At 24.0% G+C, this 22,505-nt stretch overlaps 4 protein-coding genes across 5 annotated transcripts; 1 reads left to right on the forward strand and 3 right to left on the reverse strand.

Annotated features, from left to right (window-relative positions):
- Positions 1-1,213: 1,213 nt before the first annotated feature.
- On the reverse strand, positions 1,214-4,065 carry LOC113549811 (coiled-coil domain-containing protein 40-like). Its single transcript, XM_026951281.1, has 4 exons — positions 3,876-4,065; positions 3,618-3,809; positions 2,810-2,968; positions 1,214-1,777 (listed from the first exon to the last, which is right to left on the reverse strand). The coding sequence occupies exons 1-4, from the start codon at positions 3,900-3,902 to the stop codon at positions 1,538-1,540; spliced, it is 618 nt and encodes a 205-aa protein (XP_026807082.1). The 5' UTR covers positions 3,903-4,065; the 3' UTR covers positions 1,214-1,537.
- Positions 4,066-4,612: 547 nt separating this feature from the next.
- Positions 4,613-13,657, reverse strand: LOC113548720 (cytadherence high molecular weight protein 2-like). The gene is made up of 8 exons (XM_026949756.1): positions 13,320-13,657; positions 12,629-12,996; positions 12,341-12,560; positions 12,115-12,272; positions 11,661-11,905; positions 10,012-10,255; positions 9,580-9,709; positions 4,613-4,890 (listed from the first exon to the last, which is right to left on the reverse strand). Exons 1-8 carry the CDS (start codon positions 13,504-13,506, stop codon positions 4,613-4,615), a joined length of 1,830 nt encoding a protein of 609 aa, XP_026805557.1. The 5' UTR covers positions 13,507-13,657.
- A 1,860-nt stretch (positions 13,658-15,517) lies between these two features.
- LOC113560856 (protein lin-9 homolog) lies at positions 15,518-19,254 on the reverse strand. The gene is made up of 2 exons (XM_026966963.1): positions 19,099-19,254; positions 15,518-17,622 (listed from the first exon to the last, which is right to left on the reverse strand). The coding sequence occupies exon 2, from the start codon at positions 17,478-17,480 to the stop codon at positions 15,663-15,665; it is 1,818 nt and encodes a 605-aa protein (XP_026822764.1). The 5' UTR covers positions 17,481-17,622; positions 19,099-19,254; the 3' UTR covers positions 15,518-15,662.
- Positions 19,255-19,413: 159 nt separating this feature from the next.
- Positions 19,414-22,156, forward strand: LOC113556397 (tRNA-dihydrouridine(47) synthase [NAD(P)(+)]-like). 2 transcript variants are annotated; one of them, XM_026961321.1, is made up of 3 exons: positions 19,420-19,546; positions 19,767-19,893; positions 20,264-22,156. In XM_026961321.1, the coding sequence occupies exon 3, from the start codon at positions 20,274-20,276 to the stop codon at positions 22,032-22,034; it is 1,761 nt and encodes a 586-aa protein (XP_026817122.1). In that variant the 5' UTR covers positions 19,420-19,546; positions 19,767-19,893; positions 20,264-20,273; the 3' UTR covers positions 22,035-22,156. The 2 variants fall into 2 exon arrangements, with proteins under 2 accessions (XP_026817112.1, XP_026817122.1); XM_026961311.1 differs by lacking the exon at positions 19,767-19,893 and having other exon boundaries at positions 19,414-19,546.
- Positions 22,157-22,505: the final 349 nt, after the last annotated feature.

Below are 22,505 nucleotides of genomic sequence, written 5' to 3' on the forward strand. Positions count from 1 at the left end.
AAAATATAATATCTACTTTTTTGCTCTCACTCCGCCACAACCTATATAAATCCAGCGACCACCAGGTCATTTTACGTCAGCAGTCTTAAATCTCAAATCTAACATTTCAATTCATAATTTACATCTTTGCATTTCTATGATATCTTACATGAAGGTTAGTCTAGTCATATACACGTATGTTATGACTGTTATTTCATCTGTTTATGGCAGTATCGGGTCACCCTGGCAAAATAATCAGGTGATTGGAGCAATAAATTTGGCGCACTTAAAAAATAAAAATTAAAAATTATAATATTATATTAATATATTATAATTTGAGACGGCAGAAAATTTCCTGCTTGTAAGCGACAAATAGCTTAATCCACCACTGGTTTAAGGAAAAAGAGCAAATATTTCATATATTATAATACTTGAAATTTTATTTTATTATGTTAATCGTGTAAACTGTAAAGTAGTATAATATGTTTTCGACTTGTTACTATATTATTATACATAATTGTAATTTAAAGTTGATATCTTACAAAAAGTATTAACTTATTTTAAAATACTGTTAAAAATTAATTGTAATAAGCTATTCCCGGCAATATTTAATACTGGCATTAGCGAAATTCAATTTTTACAGCAACAATTATTGTTAGAACAAATAAAATGTGTGATATTTAAGGATCTTTAGAAAACTGTCCTATTTGTTTGTATGTTAATAAACAATTCTAGTTGTTAACTTTGAAATTATTAATTGTAAATAATTTATTTTAGTTATTTTTTATCATTATTTGAAACGCTATAGCTATAAAAAATATCATAATAAGTACAACAAATAATAATTCGAGGATAGAGAAGTAAATTGTATATGGGTTGGTGGCGGGGCAATAATAAGTACTAACAATTTATAGATGTAATAGAAAATAGAATTACCTTACTATTAGTGATATCATGTTAATGCAACATTATTAAAACGATAATATTAATTGATCTTCGATCTGAAGGATGGATTTAGATTCAATCGGAAATAGTACAAATATTTAATTTTTCTGAATATATTGTCTCAAAAAATGTAATATCCATTTAAATTTACAATTGTATTTTTATTTTTTAAATAATAATAGGTAAAATATAAAACCAATATACCAAATACTAAAAAATTTTGTTCTCTATAACTATTGAAGACGTGGGTGCAATAACCAGACATCTACATTTTTTTTTGGAAATCACTTTTTTGTATTTGTATATAAAATAATATCAAATTTTATTCATTAATAAAAAAAAAATCCGCGTCAATTGGTACAACAACCAGACAAATCCGATATAATAAAAATGGAGATGTCTGTTTTATTTTTTACAACGATTTTGATAATAGGTGATTTTATTTTAAGATTATTAAAAATTATAAAAAATTTTTACGTGAATAGGTTTTATCTATGTTGCTCGTGGATCTGGGAAATACAACAAATATCGTGCAGACTGTCTCTTAAATTACCAACAATATATGGTTGTTGGTTAAATAGAGCATTTTTATAAATTATTATCAATTAAGAATTTAAGACTTATTTTCAATAGATTTCAGAATATATAATAAACGTGTAATTTGAAAATCCAAGTATGGAAAATCGTTTTTCAAAGCTTCTACGACACTTATTAAATCAGAATTTTTCTTCCATTCGTCTGAAAATTCATCATCCATTTTCAATTCATTTTTTATCAGTAAACGGTAGTGTCCTTTTTTAACCGCATCCAAAAATTTAGCATAGTTTTGTTTGTAGCTTAATATATGAATATTCTAAAAAAAAGTAAATACAATTATGAATTAGTATTATGAGAACATTATTACAAAATGAACTTAACTAACAAATTAATTAATATGTATATTTATATAAATGGTTTATAAAAGATAGTTTATATGGGTATCCCAATTTATTTCTATTTACATGCATATAATAAACTTTATTTTATTTTAAACACAATAATGGGACATGGTGATGCCATGACGATGGTCAGAGATTGGACAGGGAATATTTAAGATAAATTTTAATCAACTTGTTGAATGTCGAGGGCTTGCATTTAATTTCCTAACTAATACCTTTGTATAGATTTTAAATTAAAATTACGATTTGTTCACAAATTAAAACATAGCTTTAATGGCATCGAAGTATACCTTAATAAGAAAAACCCAGTAGAACACCCACCAAGCCCATAATTTGAATTAATCAAATTGCAACATTTATGGTAAGTCTATTATGCTACATTATACTTATACAAATCTATATATTAATATGCAAGCATTTATTTTGTCAAACCAATTACTTCGTTTATAAGCATATAATAATAGAGGAATATTAGATACTTAAGATGTATCATTAGAAAGGTATTATTGTCAAGTAGTTGTATAAAAAAAAGAAAATACACAGTGGCTACATTTTTCCCTATTAAATAAGTCAGATAATATTAATGCTCGACTTGGGATGAAGACGCAGATGGATGGATTACCCCAACTCATTTTTCAGAAATTTTAGCGTATCTCTACTCTATACTACTATTTTTAAGAAAAACGCGTATGGGACGCTTCATCATTCTGTACTATCTACATAGCTTTTCGCTGATTTAGTGATTTGTTAAGTAATGTTCAAAATATTTATACGGTATAGAAATCATAAAGCATTTGTACAACCATGGAGAGAGGAGTTAGGCGTTATATCCCCTTCTTGAAAATAAATCTTAATTGCGTTACTGCCTTATTTTAAATACCTACTATCTAATATCTAAATAACTAAGCTTAACGACTTGTAACATACATTTTAAGAAAAATACACACTTTAATTTTTGTAGCTCCAATGTCTTCGATATTCCTTAAGATATCATTAATATTCTTTTGAATATCAATCATATTATTATTTAAATATGTAAGTTTGTTATCCAATTTCATTTTATCATTTTCTAAAACACTTATATTTGAATCTAACTTTTTGCATTCCTATAAAACAGTAAACAATTGTTAATCGCAACTAAGGTTATATTTAAATATATTTTATTAAAAAAAAGTATTTTTAAAAGTTATAAATATAAAATTATCATAATTTACTTAGTACCTATATTTTATTATAATTTTCTTTAAAAATAAATTATGAAAAATTCACTATTAAATGAAAAATAAATTCATAGTTTAATCATTTATAGCAGTGTTTCACTATTTCTCAACCTTTTTTATAATGACGACTCAGATATTTACTGGATGTTGGGTATTCAATCCCCAGTAAAAAAAAAATTGCATAGGTATTCTTATATATTAGTATCGATAAAGTTGTCTAATTAGTTTACAAACACCACAATTCATGACTCGTCAAAAGTATTTTACGACCTATAGGTTGGAGAACAATGATTTATAGTATTTTTGATAGGTCACTGATTAAAAAAAAATGTTTAATAAACATTCAAATATTTTTTATAATAATTCATTGATTTCAAGAATTTAATTTAATTAAAGAAAATCTAGTAAATTTGTGATTTTATATACAGACCCAATAATTGTAAATTTTAAGCCATTATATTCAACAAATACCAAACAATAAAATATAAACAAACATAATAATTTAAGTTTAATAATAATACATTAGTAAAATTACAGTTTTAATTTTTTTGATATTTATTCGTAAATAATCAAGCTTCTTCAAAAATTTTTGTTTAGCTTCATTTTTTCCCTTTAAACGAATATCCTTGGCTGCTACTTTATTATAAATTGTTTCACGCCTTGATATGCATACTTCTAAATCTAACATTATTTTTTCCAATATTTTTTTTAATTGACTTTCTCTTATCTATAAAAAAATAATATGTATGTATCAAAAACTTTATTTATTATAATTTATAATGATTCATTTTACCTGCATTCTATGAATTTCATTTTTCATAATATCAATATCACCTAAATCACCTTCTTTGTTTTTAATTTCTTTTTTAATTTCAATGAGTAATTGAAGTTTGGTATCCCATGTTTTACTTTCACATTGTTTTTCCAGACATACATTTTTTAATTCATTCAATTCATTTTTTAATAACTTCAATTGATCTATATATTCTAAACACAATTTTTCATTTTCCTAAAACAAATTATATAGTACTATGGGAGATAAACAATAAACATTCGTATATAATAATAAATATAATTTACAAATTAAACATAAACAACTACGTAAATAGTTACGTAAAAATTTACCATACAACTATATACAAATACATACTATTTTAATTAATTATAAAATTGTGATTTTGAGTTAAGTTTTTACATAGATACATATAATGTTCGTTATATTTAAATGTTTGAAGTTTTAAACTACTGTGAAACTTCTATATTAGAAAGTCTCATGGTAACAAAAAAAAATGTATTAATAGAAGTTCGTTAAATAGAATTACATACATCCGTGGCGTATATAGGAATAATTTAGGGGTGATTATTATATTACGTTAATTTTTGAGGCAGGATCACAGTTTGCAACGTGTGCCGTATTAACAATAAATTTTGAGGGGGTGACCCCCACTCTATGTACACCACTGCATATATTTGGTTAAATTTCAAAAATATGTTTTTAAATGGAAGTTTCACTGTAGGTATTAGCATATGTTAGTAAATATTTATATATTTGTATGGATAATTGGGCAAAACATTACTTATTCTAGTGTTCACATTAACCTTTAATTCAGCTAAATAAGAACACTGAATCCATTCATTTTCATTCAAAAGCATACTACTCTTCCCTTTATTTTGGCTAAATTGTTCATTAAGTTTCAACATTGTATTTCTCATATTTGTAAGTGTTTGTTTATACTGATAAACTTCTTTGGATAAAGATGCAATTTCTTTATCTAGTTTTTTATTTTTTGTTTCCATTACTAAATCATCTGAAATATTTATTTATTTAGATAGATAGTTTTAAAAATAAATATAATAACAAGGTGCATTTAAACAGGAAAAGGCGATATAAATAACAGACTAAAGAATATAATAAAAAATAATTCATGTTTAAAGCGTAATGGTATAATTACAAAACATTTAATATAAAGTTAGAATTGAATAAATCAATTTGGATATCACTAGATAATCACATAGTTGTATTGTTTAGAAGATAATAGGATTAGTAAAAGTTTTATACGTTTTACATAGCATTAATGACAATTTTTTTGAAATATTAAAATAATAATGTTTATCGAAATTTGAAGTATTGTGTCAACCACCTGATAAAGCAAAATGTTATCTAAATAATAATAATTATGGAGAAATGGACTTGGAACGCGATTGCAAGATTGCGATTGCATTATTTTGCACATTGCACTTAATATTTAACGATAAATTGTTTTGTTTACACTAAAGGCGGGTTTAAGGTAGGGAAATCAAAGATTCCACAATAGATATAATATTGTTTTAATTTTTTTTTGTACATAAGTAAATTAAACATATCGATGTATTTTGCTTTATTGGTTTAGAATTAAGGTATAGGTTAAGTAGTAAACCAAATTAATTTGTGTTTTATCATGTATTGTAACATTTTCATAATTGCATTATTGAAAACAAGATGAATGAATAGCAAAACCAAGTTTTACATCTTTAAAATGCTAAATCAAAATAAAATGTTCGAAAAATTAAAAAATAGATAAAATATAACTGCAACTACATGTGTAGTATGTATCAATATCTAATATTATAATACTATAAACATTAAATAATATAGATATAATAAGGCTTTTAATGCATTTTCAAATTTTAATACTATAACAATTGCTATTTGTATTAGCTAAAACCTCCAAAAATGAATCAAGACATTTTCAAAATCTTAAAAAATTTTCAAGCCATTTTTACAGCCAATATATCTGTATTAATAAAAATACTTTTTGCCTATTGTAAAAGAATCTGCTTAATTTTTAAGATACCTTAAATATTAATTCAAGGACTTAGTTTTATTTTATTTTATTGTACATGTACATATTACATATAGGTAGGTACCAAAGAAATATTTTGTTTTTTTACAATTCAAATTTTTTGTATATTATTTATAATTTTTAATAGCAAACATTTTTAAGATTAATTAGGTATATTCGATTTGTATGAAAAAAATGTCTGTTAACTTCACTGAATACCTCTATATTATGTTCTGTAATAAATACTAAGTATAGGTAGTTATGAAATTATTAAATGTAACAGCGAGTAAAGTAATGTCTTTTGTTAAGGATGAGTAATTTATATTCAACTGAGTTCTTTGAGGAAGTGACGTTAATACGTTCAATGGTTTGGCGAACTTTAAACCGTGGTTAAATGGTTTATTGCCGTTAGACATACAATAGAAAACTATCGAGCAAAATAATTTAGCTAATATAATATCTTTAACTCCAATTAAAAGACAATTTTTATAAGATATAATACTTGGGATAGGAATGAATTATTTTATTAAGAAGATTCAAAATAGTTTAGTATTAGAATTTATAAAATTTTGAATTTCAAAAATATGAGTTTTATAATCTAATTTGGATCGAAATTTTAATTTAGTACGTAAATTGGGAAAATTATTGTAATTTATTTAAAAAAGAGTGTATGAAGTTTGAATATCGTATGAGCAATTTTTTCTTTATAAATTATAAATTCCTCAAAATCGAACTAAACCATAAAGGATGTTTACTACTAAAATATATATTTATATTTTTCTCATAATACCTAACTAACAATAATTTAAAAAATATTATAATAAAAGTCATTGATCGAACCCTTAATATAAAATACATTAAACATAAGATTTAAATTAATAATTAGATAATGATAACCTTATAATATAATAATCATAAACAGTATAATTTAAATACAAAGGTTCAAACGGTTCAATATTTTCAAAGATAGGAAGTTTAATTAGTAGAACTGGATGATATTATACAATTATATATTATATATTATATAGTATATAAGATGTAATCTATTGAAATCAAAGTGAATAGTTCACATACAAAATCTGAATTAGATAATAGAATGTTGGAGATTTGTATAATTTTATTGTATTAAAAAAGATAAGAAAAAATAACTAATACCTACCGACATATTTTATAATTCGTTTTTACCAAAGTGAAAAACAGCTTCATTTTTTATTTAAAGACCGTTACTGAATAATTAGAAAATTATAATTACTTAATAATATAATTAAGATCTTAAGTAATTCATAATGACAATATTATTAAAAAAAATATCGAGTAATTAAAGTAACAAATTTAGTATTTAAACAACAGACATTCTTATAGAATAAAATATAAATATAATTGCTTTGAATTAACATTGGGTTTTATTTGTTATTTGAGGTGGCAAGTAGATTTATTAGATATATTAAAATATTTAATAAATTAATTAATTTAACTTGCAGTGGTATTTGGTGTTTCTATTATTTAACTCATAAATTACACTTTTTAGGGGATTTCATTTTAGAAACGTTCCATTAATTGATACACTTAGACATTTTAAATTAATTGTAAAACCACCAAAATAAAAACTAATCTATTATTAACTCAATATACCATTAAGAAATTATTCACATTTTTTAATTGTTGATACTTCTTTATTCGAATTGGATAACAATATAGATTTATTATACCCGACTTTATGTGAAACATTGTGGTTTTTGTTAGCCAGAATTTCTTCAAATTGCTTAGAAATAGTATCAAATATAGGTACTATGCAGTTACCATCAACATCAGTAAATTTTTGACATGAAATCAATTTAGGCGATAAGTTAATTTCGAATGGATATCATTTCATTGATTTATTATATGATTTTGTCCAATTTATCTGATAAATTGATGTAATCCATTTTTTATTTATTTATTTAATTTAAATTCATATACATATGAATACTGGTCCCAGTGCCCCATTTAGAAGACTCGTGTGGGGGCCTAATATAATAACATTATAGATGATTCGTATAATTTATATTACATTAACATTAAATAATGACTATCGTAGAAATAATTTGGTGACAAGCACGTATAAAAGATGATTTTTAGGCATGCTCACCCCATTATTATGCTTAAATTATGCATATATTCAAATTCTGATTTTTACATAGTTTCAAGTTGTTAAAAAACAACGTTTTTATTAAATATTTTTTACCCTTAATTTTATTGAATGACAACATAGAGTTTTAATTTCATATTGCAAAGCAGAATAATTTTCTAAGTTTTTAATACATAAAAATCGAATTTTGGGCTAATGGTTTATGAGTTATAAGTATTTAAAGTTTAGATGCGCGGTGTGGAATGGCACGGGGTTAGGTACCCCGAAAAATATTTGTCCACTACTCCGCTTGTTAAAACTTTAAATATGTATAACTCATAAACTACTCACCCTAAATTTTGATTTTTTATGTATCAAAATATTTAGAAAATTATTCTGCTTTGGAATATGAAATTAAAACTCTATGTTGTCGTTCAAAAAAATTAAAGGTAAAAAATATTTAATAAAAACGTTGTTTTTAAACAACTTGAAACTGTGTAAAAATCAGAATATGAATAAATGCATAATTTAAGCATAGAAAGGGGGTAAGCATGCTTAAAAAATCACCTTCTATATGTATAATAATGAATTAATTGATAAGTACAGAAGTGAGAAGTCGGTGCAATGGTTAGAGCACTTGTTTATTGCATAGACCAGCGGTTCCCAACCTTTTTAGTTGGGAGGACCACTAATCTTGTAAAAAAATCTCTGAGGCTCACTAATGATTAATAGCACACCTATATACGTGTATATATATATATGTATAATATTATTAGGTATATAATAAAAATAGACAATAATATTATTTTAAATAAATACGTTATTAATGTTAATATTATATGGTTCACGGCCCATGGGTTGGGAACTGCTGGGTTAAAATAATATATTTAATAACTATATATAAGTATTTATTTAAGTTAAAATGAATACATATATATTGTTTAAATAACTCTTACATAAGTACATAACATATAATATATTATATACATAATAATATATTCAACATATTATAATATAATGCATTATTATTAGCAATATACTAAATACTATATAGGCTAGTAAATCTCAAATTAAAATATTAAAACCTTAAAATAGTTAAGCCACTGATGATTTAAAATAAAAAATTAATACTGACTATGGTTAAACATAAAACTATTTTTTACACATAACTTACAATTACTTAATATCTATAAGTATACTTACATTTGCGTACTTTTACCAGTTCATTAAATTGATTATTAAGTTGAGCTAATAACTGTACATTTTTATTTTGTTGTTGAATCCAAGATTGTTTTATAAAATTAGTTTCTTTTACTACTTCATCAATTTTATTTCTAACTTGATCAATTTGCATTTGAGGGGTCAAGATATGACCATCCTAAATTTTAATTAAAATTAAATACAAGGTAATTATCATGTAATTAAATATTAATTAAACTTTTTTTAGCTCACATCATGTAAATTTTTTACTATTTCCAATTTTTTATTTTCTAAATCAATTTGTTTTGTTTTATTTTGAATTTCAGTATATAATTTCTTCAATTCAGAATCTAATTTATGTAATGCACATCCTTGATCATTTAAATATTTAGTGTTTTCTTCTATATCATGTTCTAAATTAGAACTTGTTGTACGATATTGTTCTAGTTTTAATAAAGATTTAGATAAATTGTTTTCAACTTCAACTAATACTAATTCCTAGATTTAATATTAAATAAGTTAATATATTTTTAAGTGAAGAAAAGATACATCATACATGCTCTTTATTTTGAACTTTTATTTCTGATATTTTGTTATTTATCTGAACACAATAATTATTTGAAAATAATTGTTTTTTTATTTCATTTAAAATATCTTCTTCATATTTTAATTTCTGATTTGATACTTTGTTTAAAAAAATTAATGATGTATTTGTTTCATTTTTAATAGATATTTGATCCTGCAATTATAATTTAATTTTTAATTTATATTAATAGATTTAGTTACACAATATACTATACTAATGTAATTTGATCTAAGTTTTGTTGTTGAAATTCTGTCATTTGTATTAGCTTAGAATATTCTTCTTTCAAGCAGTTTAACTTATCCAAACAAGTTTTAAAACTATTTTGTAAGTTATTTTGTTCTCGTTTCAATTTATTCAAATAATTGAATAGATCTTTATTTTTACGAAATTCTTCTTTGGCACTACGTTTGTAACTGTTGGCTTCCATTAATAATGTATGATACTTATTTTTTGCTTCTCTGAAAAATGTAAAAAAATATATTTAATACAAAATCATTTTTTAGATTATCTATTTAATATGCTACAATTTTTGTAATACAACAATTGTTTTTCCATTTATTTTTAAGTAGGTACCTAATATTGAGTTATAATCTGGAATAACCTGACCTTGGGAAACTTCCTCAATTACGTCTCCTACGTTAGGTGCTGATTGTTCCCCTTAAATTTGCTTAATGTACACATTGAACATTTTTGTATTTTAATTAATAATAATAAACAAAGCCATAGCACATAAATATTTGTAATTTTTGTTTATCATATTGATTCTTTTGGTGTTATTCTAAGGTTTTTAAAAAATATTATTTTTACTGTTTATATTTTGAAAAAGAATATTTTTCTTGTGATAAATAAGGTGATTTATAAAGTATATTTACCCCTTTATTTTTTTTTAACATTGCAGTTATTCAAAATCTATAAAACATATATGTAGGTATTTTCAAATTATTAAGATATTAGGTACTTAAGAAGTGTCCTGCGAAGATACAAACTTCTGTTTTTCTAAAGAGAACCCCAATTTCTACTATAAATTACTTAGTAGATTTAATTTTGACATATCAAAAACAAAATTCAAAGAAATAATTTTTGATTTATTTAACTTTGTATACTAATATCAATAGGTCTATTTAATGGGCTTAAAAGGTATGAAAACAATAGTGACTTGAACATATTAGTAATTAATATTAATCTATTAACATTTATAGTTTTAAAAATACGGTCAATGTAAATAAACTCTAGATTCAATATTTCATATATTTTATATTTTTGTAAGACTACTTTTTATTACTTTTATCTTAAGTATAAACATTAATAACTGAAAAACTATTTGTTTAAATTTTGAAATAGGTACATCAAAATATATATCCACATTATAATTTACATTATAATAGATGGAGAGTAGTGGCATAGCCATGGCGGGGAGGTAGTGTGTTATCCCCCCCCATCGGTTGTATCAACTTAATATAAAAATGAATTGTTATTGTCAATTGTTGATTATGTTTTTTTTAGTATTTTGTGTTTGCCCCCCTCACATTTTATAATCCAAGCTATGCCACTTGTAGTGAGGGTAAGGTTTTCACTGGAAAAACGGAAATTTATACCATCACAGATTTTAATTAAGCATATGTAAACCTTTTAAACATCAAAATTATTTGAAAAAATTGAAGATGTACATTGTACATGCTTTGTGAATCACCCTCTAGATAAACAATAAAAACAGTAAATACTACCCTATTAGTTTAATATAATTAAAAATTCTTAATCATTACACTTAAACATAAACAACATTTTTTTTTAAATCACAAATATTAACAAAATTAGAACATTTTCATATGATTCAAAGAAATAAATTTAAATTATAATAATTACTGCAAATCATTTTTTGTCCTCAGAAAACATTTATCACACTGCTGAATACTAATTAAAACATCATTCCATAATAATGTAATTTTAGCATTATCTTCATTAATAGCATCAAGCTCTGTTGAATTGTTCATAACTTTTTGTCTCAAAACTTCTCTTTCATTATATTTTGTCTCTGCTTGTTCACCTAATTGTTTCATACGATCTTCTAATCGAAGAATTTCTTGGGTTAAAGATAGTAATAACAAATCCTAAAAAATATGACACATAAATAATCTTTTAATACTTTGAAATTTCCAACAATTGAAAATATCTGTCATGTTTTATAAAATATTTATTTTGTGAACTTCTAATTCTTGATATTTCAAATTTAATTTCATGTTAGTATGAACACAAAGTTATCTAGAATTAACTGTATGAAAAGAAAAGTTCAGAATTAACTTTTAGAATTAAAAGTTACCTGTTTTTGTTGATCATTTAATAATTTTTTTTTGTATTGTTTAGTTTCAGATTTTTTTTGATTACAAATATTAAATGTAATTTCTTGTTCTTTTTCGTATTTTAATAGTTCTTTTAAAAGTCCTCGACTACATTCTAGTTGTCTTTTTAAAGTTGAAACTAAAAAGTTATAAAATGTATTAAAATACAAAATAATAAATTGGACCTTAAAAAAAAAGATATTGTACATTTTTTAGATTCAATTGTAGTTGTTGTATGAATTTCAGTATAGCGTTGTTTTCTTTGTTCAGTACATTCTTCCACACGGTCTTTAGTTATTTTTAATTCTAGTTTCATTCTATGGAATTCATTCAATAACTTATGTTGAGTGTCAACTCTACAAGCTACGTTATTTATTTCATTTATAAATGAAGATTTTTCTTTTTGTCTGGATCTAATTGAGCCATCCTAAGCAAAATCTTTTGAATTAATTTCAAAGAATACAGAAATATTTAAATAAAAATAAATACACTTACGAGTGTTTGTAGTTCTTTTTTGATATTTTCTCTTTGCTTTAATAAATGTAATTTCAGTGTCTTCTGAAATCTTACCATAACGGGATTATTTGGTTCTAGTACAATTAGTTGACTATTATATATTTCTTTATTTATGGATTTAGGGGTTACATATGTCATCTCACTATTTATCCTTTCAAACTCTAATGATGTATCATCTGAACTCTTTTTGGATGTTTCTGTTTCTATTTCTAGAGCACGTGAATAATAATTATTAACTAGATTTTCTGATTCTGATGACATATCTTCAAAATGCAGTAATTCTGTAGGTGAAGTTGAATCCATTACATTAGATTGATGATTGAATATATTTTCAAGTTGTTCTTTTGCTGAAATATTATTAAACTTTTTAAAATCAGTTCAAAAACGTATGACCATTTAGTTGTATACTTAGTCAATATTGGTTGTCCTATTTATAATGTAAATTATCTGGTGGTCTATTCATTTAAAAGTATCTAAATTTAAATCATCATTTTTGCTTTGTATAATATGCATAAATACAGACAAACAGTACAATAATACATTTGATAGGCCAATAGGAATAAAATAAAACGATTACTGATGAGGAAGGAGGGCTTTAATTGAGATATGCCCATGATACTATAAAATGCATAGTTACTTAAATTAATTATGTCTTACAACTTTTACTCACCCATAAGATCATAACTTTTATTATTATCTTGTGATTCATATAGATTTGATGTAAATTCAGTTGGATTTTCAATGCATATATTATCTCTATGAATATCTTCAATATCATTATCATTTTCTAATGTTTTTTGTTTGTCTCTTAATTTATAATTTTCTGTCTCAATATTATCCATTTCAGATTTGGACATTTCACCCTTAAAAAAAATAAATACTAAGACAAGACCCCATATGATATTTACATGCACTTATAATAATAATATTATGTAAATATGCAGTATCCAGTACTTACATTCACATTGGTAAGTGGTTACTATGGCAATGTTTAAAGTTTAATACAACAAGAGTATTTATAATTTTTCAAGGGGTGTAAAACAAAATCAAAAAAGTACCTAATAAAAAATAAAAATTACCACTAAGGTATTAATAAAGAATAAAGATCTATCATAATACTACTTATTAAGGTAAAAAAATAAAAAAATAGTGAAATCAATTTCATCCATGTTCATTTTTAATACGCCATTGACGAATATCATTAAATAAATTCTATAGGTATATTCTTTTAAAAAAATATTTTTAAGGCAATATTGATTGTTGTAAATACACTTTACATATGTATGGACATTTTGTAGAGCTTGTATCATTGTTCACAATACAAATTGTATTATACAATAAACATTTAAAAAATTACAGATTTAAAATATAAAAAGCAATACTGTTAATGGTAATAGGTGACAAAGAGAAGAATGATAAAATATTAAAGCTTTCAATTCTATGTATAATATTATATATAATTTTTATTCACACAATATGTTTATAATTCTAATATGTATAATTTTGTTTATTATATATTTATAATGCCACATGCATTTGTGGTAGATGTATTGAGCTAAATTTTACCCAATCGTAAGGATAATATTTTGCTAGTTTAAAATTATATATATTTTGTATTTCTTAAACATTTTAATCAATAATAAAATTATATAGTACAGGTCGTATAAACAATACTCCAATTTATAAAAATTATAGGTAATTAAAATACATAAATGTACATAAATGCTTACACGATATTAATCTCTTACTTATTTTAACAGCTCTAATTTAAAATTTTAGGAAAAAATATAGTAAAATCAATTTTTGTTAATTAATAATTTTGGAATAATCAGAACATTAAAAATAATAAACTTTAATCACTTGTTTGAATAAATATATTATATATTAAGAATATGTTTTAAAATTCTCACATAATTGCAAGTATTTAAAAGAAAATGTAAATAATATAGTGTACAGTATTCAATTATTGTTCAGTTCTTTAAGAATTTTATAAATTATTATTAATAACTTACATCTATAATTTCAAATTTAAGGGTAAAATAATATTAATATTTACTAATAAAATTAACAAATATAACATAATATAACTCTACCTGTTTCTACAATTGTCACAAACACATTTACAATTAAAAGCTAAGAATAATTGTCTCACAATCCAGTGCATTCTACTCTATAATTAGATAACTCAAATCAATCATAAACTATAATTTATAATAATAGTATTTTTACGTACTATAATGTGAATAAATAACTCATAATTTAAATTATAAGTATAGACAAAATATGTTTCTGATTACATATACAACTAAACTTAAGTAGATGCTGAATGGTTTAAAATAAAATAAATTGCTATGAAAAAAAATAAAAAAATAAATTTTATATCATATTAATTTAATAACACATTATAATAATAATAAAAAAGATATTATATCAATAAATTGTTTTAACATATTAGTTTTTTGTTAAAAATAATGTTATTAATTAAAGGAGATCAATACTTTGAAACAAATTTATTTTTCAATTATTATATAATGTAAAATTACTTAATCATAAATTATTGATGAGTATACCAGGGTTTTTAAGGAATTTTATTCAATTATCAAAACATTATAAACCAAATTTTTTTAATTAAATATATATTCTACAAAACAATAATTTGTAGTCTCCTACAGAATCTTTCAAATGTAAAAATATTAATAAAATTCAATTTAAGCAATGAAATATTTGAATTGTTTTATATTTATTTAAAATATAATCGTATTTAAATTTTAAAAAACCTATTGATATTATATATTCATTATTTTATTTATTTACAAATAATTTTAAATTATTGGTTAAGGATAAATTCATTAAAATATAGGTAGGTACTTAAAACATCAATTATGATGGCATTAATCAATAATCTTTTTAAATGTTGTTACTTCTATTAATAATCAATCTCCTTTGTATACATAACAATATTTTTACATCTTTAAAAATATATCTGTTAAATATAATTTAATAAATGTTTCAATCACTTGATGTTATTTTCTATTAGAAGAGATAAAGTATGAAAAGTATCTAAACTAGATTGAATTTGCTGCATATGAATTTCTACACAATTTTCAAAAGATTTTTGATTAGATTGACTAAGTTTAAGTTTTATTTCAACCATGGTTCTTTTTAAAGCATCCAATTCATATGCAGTAGGTTCATTTTCAGTTAATGTCTTCACCTGAAGCATTAAAGCTAATAAATCTTTAATTAAAGCTAACATCGGCTGGTCATCAATCATAAAACGGGAATCAGTTACTTCTTTGTTATGCTCAATCATTTGTTCAGCTTCATCAAATGACTGATTTTGCAAATAATCTGTTATCAATGGCCACGTTTCAGCTTCTTCAGGTGCTAATATTTTAATTTCTTCGCTAAGAACACACATTACTGATGTTAAATGAAGATTTAAATTATCCAAGTCCAAAACAATTTTAGCATATCTACTCTGAAATTCTGGTGTTATATCTTCATTGTATAAAATCATTTTTTCGGCTTCAGAATTCATGTTACGTAATGTTTGTACATATTGCTTTTTTGCGGTCAAAATTTTTCTAAATTTTACAGTAGATTCTAAAAGTTTCATTGAATATTGTGCAGTTGTATTCTGATCAGTTTTATGTACGTCTACTTTAGTTTCAGGTGATATTGAACGGTTATGGTAGGGTACACGTGGACGACACATTTGTAATAATACATTTTTTGAAATAGTTTCTGGAGGTTGATTGGAGCATACTTCATAATCAAGGACAGAGTGTGTACCTAAGCCAGGCTTATCAAAATGTATTCTATAAGTATTGTTAGAAACATCTAAAGCTTCAATAGTTCCATTAAACAGACCATCTTCAGTGTTACTTCTTAACATTGCTGTTACTTTTGTACCAACGCTAAGTTGTAAAGGTATTTCATCTGGTATATCTTTAAATAACAATTCATCTCTAGCTTTCCTTTGTTGTAACAATCTTATTTTTCTTCTTCTTCTATCCAATTCTCGAATTTCTTCGTCAAAGAAATTTTGAGAACATCTACGAGGTTTACCCATCATTCTCCGTAACATACACCATTCAGTCCTAGTCATAGTTTTAATTTTAAAAGAGGGAAAAAAGTCTTGTACACACATCATAAAATCAGATTCATATAAAAGAGGTTTATCTATATTGCTATAAAACCACTCGTAATATATCCAATTCTTTGCTTTTGGTAATTGAAAAATTTTCCTCAGTCTTAATCCAACATTTTGACAACGTTTACGTTCCAAAGAGTCAGATTTTGGTTTGGATGTTGACATTATGTTTTTAGGAGTTTCGAGTTTTACAATTTTTGGTTTAGCTACACCATTTTCGGTAGATTTTTTAGAAGCACTTTTAACAGGTGTTTTCACATTGGGAGTCTTAAGTTTGATTGTAGGTGTTGTTTTGACAGCAACTTTTGGAGTTGATAATTTTTGATTAACAATTTTTTCTTGTTTAGGTGTTTTTGGTGTTTTTGGTTCTAACTTAGGTTCAACAATTTTTTTTGGTGTTTGTTTTTTAGGAGAATTCACATACATCATGCGTTCTTGTTTCACAGATGGATTTTTAGATGTGTTGAATACTTCTTCATCAAAAAATAATTTATTTTTTTTCCTTATTCGAACAGGCATACCTCTTCTGTTTAATTTATCTTTTCCCGAATTTGTCGATTCTATAATTTTAGGATTATTTCTTTTATTTACAGGCTGCAAACCTAAAACTGCTGGACATAATTTTGTTTGGCGATATTCATCGTCTACTTCCATATCACTACTATCTGAATCCATTTTTGTTTATTTAATAACTTTTAATCAATAATTCAATTTATTATAAACACTGTGTTTAATAGATTAAAATAATGTATCAAGAAATATTTTTCAAATTAATACACATTGACAATTCAATAAATTGCAGCAATCCCATAATAACCTGAAAAAAAAACAAAACAATTATTAATTTTTTCCAAACTTGACTGGGGATGTTTTGACAAATAAGTATGTAATTCCTATAAGATGCATTTTAACTTGAAAAATATTAATACTATTATATTTATATTGGCTGTACATTTTATAAAAACTAATGTTTTAATTTTATGACAATTGTTTGCCTCTATGTGATTACAACTTTAATTAAGTAGTTAATTGTTTTTTTTATTTTACTATACGAATAAATATTAGATATACATTAAAATTTATCAAGTAACCATACATAATTTTTAACACTTTGAATTATAAGTTTTTGTTTTTCTAATAAATATAAAATTGTATAATTTTTATTAAAAGAATTAATACACTATAATCAAGAATTTAGTAGTTTTACAATAAAAAAAAAAACAAACAAATATTTGAAGGAGATACCAATCGTAAATGTATAATACAAATACATAAAATTATTTAGCTAGTTTTTTAACTATTTTATATTTAAATATACATTTGATTTCTCAAGACTAATGTAGATTTAATATTTTGAAGATTCATGAGTTATATTAATTTAAGTAACTATGAATAGGGCAAAGGCTTAATTCATAAACTTTTCAACTAATAATTTCTATATATTTGCATGAAAAAACTTCTATTATTCAAAAAAATAATGGCCAAATAACAGTATTAAATAAAAATAAATCTAAAAAAAGATCCATATGAAATTAATTTGTATATAAAATGAATATATAATAAAAACAAAGAAATTAAATTAATCGATAGGATTTCTATTGTGAAGAATAGATAACAAAAATTATTTAGATATATATGTTATACAATGAACTTTAAAATTAGATGTAGTTATTAAAAAAGTTAAAACATTTAGTTTAAATAAGAATAAACGAAAAATATAAATTTTAACAAATTTATCTAAAAAATCTAGATATTCTAATAAATATTATTTAATATTTAATTACTAAATTTAAATTATTTGTTTAATCTATTACACAAGGTATGGAATATGTTCACCAAACTTTGCCACATCTTATAATATAAATTATAATACGGCATTAGTAATATAATCAGGTCAAATTTCACACATACAATACTAATTTATCGAAATACATGAAATTTCATTTTTAGTTCCACATCCACACAATGAAACCAAACTATATAAAGTACCTTATATTTGTAGATTTAAGTTTAAAGTGAAAGTAATTAAGAAAAATTATGAACCAGAAACATTTACCAATTCAAAGTTCAAACAGTATAAGTTTTGTTCAACTGATATCACACAACTCATTATCGGCTATAAGTAATGGCAAAAAATGAACTACAGAAACATTTTGAGTTGATTGTTAATCGAGATATTTGAACGAATTACTATTTGAAAGGAAATGGCGCAAACAACTGTATCAATTGTCGTTTGAATGAATTCTCTAACGTTCCAAAACGTCAATTATCCATATACTTTAAATGTACTTACGCTATTTCCATGGTGAATGTAGTACGATGATGAAATAAATTGCAAGCAATGGATGTACGTATTAGAAATAATAATACGGAATCAAATACGAAATGATTCGTAAATTTATAAATTTCGTAAAAATCGCGGAGGAAAACATTTCCCAGTTTAAATTCCACATTATCGCCAGGTGCACCAATAACATTTCACGAATGCTATACAGTGATGCGATATTTTAAAAACAAATTGTTATCAAATAAACAGTTTAAAAAACAAAAATCAATACATTATCAATTACATTATCAAATACAAATTTTTATTTTGTTGGTTACGTTCAAAAAAATCAAATTAATTTTTAAGACTAGTGTTAATTGTTTTGTGTTTTGGAAAGCCACAAATACTCTAAAACTATTTGATTTGTTATAGTATTATATTAATAAAAAAATTTATCTTCCTTAGAAGTTAACAGGTAACTTATAAGTTGTATTTTGAACTTGTAACTTATTACAATTGTACATTTAATAATAAAACTGAAATAGTATTATATTTTACAATTAATATAATATCTTATAATATAAAACATTATATATACATTAGGTTATTAATTTTTACTAAATTAAGTTGTTATAATATTTGTTTTCTATAATCACCAAACATATTTAAAAAATATTGTTTTTTAACCTTTTTAGTTTTGCCAACCACCAAATAAAGTATAAATTATGGGCAATCACTTTGAGACCATCCTTCCTTATCTATTAAGTATACATTTGAACAATGAAAGTATCATATTGTTGGGGAAGCCATTAGCGGTAGAGAGTCTGTATAATTTTCAATATTTTTTTTGTTAAATAAAAAATTTTGAATGTAAATCATGTGTTTTATTATTTTTGACTTACGCGACCCCCCAATTGAAAAACACTATTATAGGACTCAAATGCAAATGTATGTTTAATAACTAATGAGTATTGATATTTGAAGTATAATAATTATTAGGTATTTAAATTCTGTCATTTGATCCCCAATTACCAAATAATGTATAAATTAGTTTCTTAATTAATTTGTATATATTAATAATGCTTTAAAATAATTAAAACGAGAGTTTCTATAGCATTTTTGTACCAAATTAATTATAAATAGGACAACAAATTTAATTTTTAATAATTTTATATTTCTGTTTTTTATTTAGATTTTTTGAAATGTCATCCATCAATAAAGACTTGTGTTTAAATGAACTAAATGAACAAACAAATACTACAGTTGATACCAATATTACATCAATTGTAAAAGAAGAAAATAAGGGAATTGCGTGTATAAAAAAAGAATATATCATTGAGAGACATGTACCTAAGTTAGCAATAAATTATATTTCCGAATCAGATAAAAACCAATTAAATGAAGATGAACCCCCTTCTAAAAAACAGAAGTGTACAAAGAGTGTATTAAAAGGTCAAAACAAATCTAGAAATTGTACTTACTATCAAATTCCACAAGAAAACTTATGCTCAAATCTTGTTGATGGTATAGAAACAGGCTCTTGTACATTTGAGAAATGTAAATTTTTACACAATGTCACAGAGTATTTGGAAAAAAAACCTGATGATATTGACCAAACATGTTATGTTTATTCTCTTAAGGGTCGTTGTCCTAGAGGACTGACCTGTAGATATGGAAGTAGCCACATTGAAAATGGCAAAAATATTGTTAACCAAACTATATATGAAACATGGAATAAATGTAAAAATGAAACTAATAATCAAAACTGTGGTAAAACCTTAAGTAAAGAAAATATGTTAAAATTGAGAAAAAAATTATACAATTTTACAAAAAGTGAAGATGCTGTTAAAAAAATTGATAAGGATAAAGACTTGGGGCCTTTAATTGAGGAAAGTTATAAAAAAATTAATTGGGAAAATAAACTATATTTGGCCCCTTTGACTACAGTTGGTAATTTACCTTTTCGAAGAGTTTGTAAAGAGTTAGGGGCTGATATAACCTGCAGTGAAATGGTTTTATCATCAAGTTTGTTACAAGGGCATAATCAAGAATGGGCATTAACTAAAAGACATGAAACAGAAGACATATTCGGGATTCAAATATGTGGTAATAATCCATATATGTTGGCTAAAAGTGCACAAGTCTTACAAGAAAATGTAAGTATGGATTTTTTAGACTTAAATTTAGGATGTCCATTAGATCAAATTTATAAGCAAGGAGCTGGTAGTGGCTTATTACTTAGAAGTAAAAAATTAGAAGTTTGCTTAAAAAGTATGAGAACAGTACTTGATGTACCTCTTACAGTAAAATCTCGCTCAGGTGTAAATAAAGATCAAAATATTGCACACGATTTAATACCAATGTTCAAAGATAGTGGAGTATCCCTTATAACAGTTCATGGAAGATCAAGAGATCAAAGATACACCAAAATGGCTGATTGGAATTATGTTAATGAATGTGCCAAATTGGCAAGTCCAGTACCAGTATTTAGCAGTGGAGATATAATGTCTTATGAAGATTACATAAATACAAAACAACAATTTCCGGATATAACTGGTGCTATGATTGGTCGGGGAGCTTTGATAAAACCTTGGATATTTACAGAGATTAAAGAAAATCGGCATTGGGACATAAGTAGTAGTGAACGATTAGGTATTTTAAGAAAATTTGTAAATTATGGTCTTGAACATTGGGGTAGTGATACTCGAGGTGTGGAAACAACAAGAAGGTTTTTATTGGAATGGCTATCTTTTTGTTACCGATATATTCCTGTTGGCATTTTAGAACGCGTACCTCAAAAAGTAAACGAAAGACCACCAAATTACAAAGGAAGAGACGATTTAGAAACATTAATGGCTAGCGGAAATTGTGCTGATTGGATAGAAATAAGTAAAATGTTACTTGGACCAGTACCTAATGGATTTCAATTTCTACCTAAACATAAGGCAAATTCTTGGAAATAGTTAATTTATATTATATGATTTAATTATCTTTGTTCATATTATCGTATTATGTTTTTAATATTATAATATTATATCATGTTAAGGTTTTGTGACAGTGTATTAAATTAATATATTTTAATGTGTGTATACCATAACATATGTATTAAAATTATTTTTAACAATTTAAAATATTTCAATAAACAAAATTCATAATGTATAAATACTGGGCGACGTGAAAGTGAACCTATTCAATTTTATCAAATTCATTTTTTGAGCGTTATGACTATAGAAATAATGTAATCAATTTACTCGTTCAATTTTATAAAATGTATTTAATACAGTTCATTGTTCCTTGTAGTTATAATAATTGTATTATAACTACGCCGATAGTCGAAACATTAAGCCATCTACGTTTAAAGATGTGAAATACACATAGTTAACAAAATAAAAAGAGTATACATGTAAACATCTTGTTTTATATAAATTATAATA

The sequence above is a fragment of the Rhopalosiphum maidis genome, chromosome 4, assembly GCF_003676215.2.
Source record: "Rhopalosiphum maidis isolate BTI-1 chromosome 4, ASM367621v3, whole genome shotgun sequence".
NCBI lineage: Eukaryota > Metazoa > Arthropoda > Insecta > Hemiptera > Aphididae > Rhopalosiphum > Rhopalosiphum maidis.

Bases quoted from the DNA above. Each gene is read 5' to 3' on its own strand.
- LOC113549811 (XM_026951281.1), bottom strand. From the start codon at position 3,902: ATGAAAAATGAAATTCATAGAATGCAG. The intron at 2,969-3,617 runs GTAATTTTACTA...ACTGTTTTATAG, and splicing joins ATATCAAAAAAATTAAAACT to GAATGCAAAAAGTTAGATTC. The intron at 1,778-2,809 runs GTGTGTATTTTT...ACTTTTTTTTAG, and splicing joins TTGGAGCTACAAAAATTAAA to AATATTCATATATTAAGCTA.
- LOC113548720 (XM_026949756.1), bottom strand. From the start codon at position 13,506: ATGTCCAAATCTGAAATGGATAATATTGAGACAGAAAATTATAAATTA. The intron at 12,997-13,319 runs GTGAGTAAAAGT...ATAATATTTCAG, and splicing joins TAAAAGTTATGATCTTATGG to CAAAAGAACAACTTGAAAAT. The intron at 12,561-12,628 runs GTAAGTGTATTT...GATTTTGCTTAG, and splicing joins AAAAAGAACTACAAACACTC to GATGGCTCAATTAGATCCAG.
- LOC113560856 (XM_026966963.1), bottom strand. From the start codon at position 17,480: ATGGATTCAGATAGTAGTGATATGGAAGTAGACGATGAATATCGCCAA.
- LOC113556397 (XM_026961311.1), top strand. From the start codon at position 20,274: ATGTCATCCATCAATAAAGACTTGTGTTTAAATGAACTAAATGAACAA.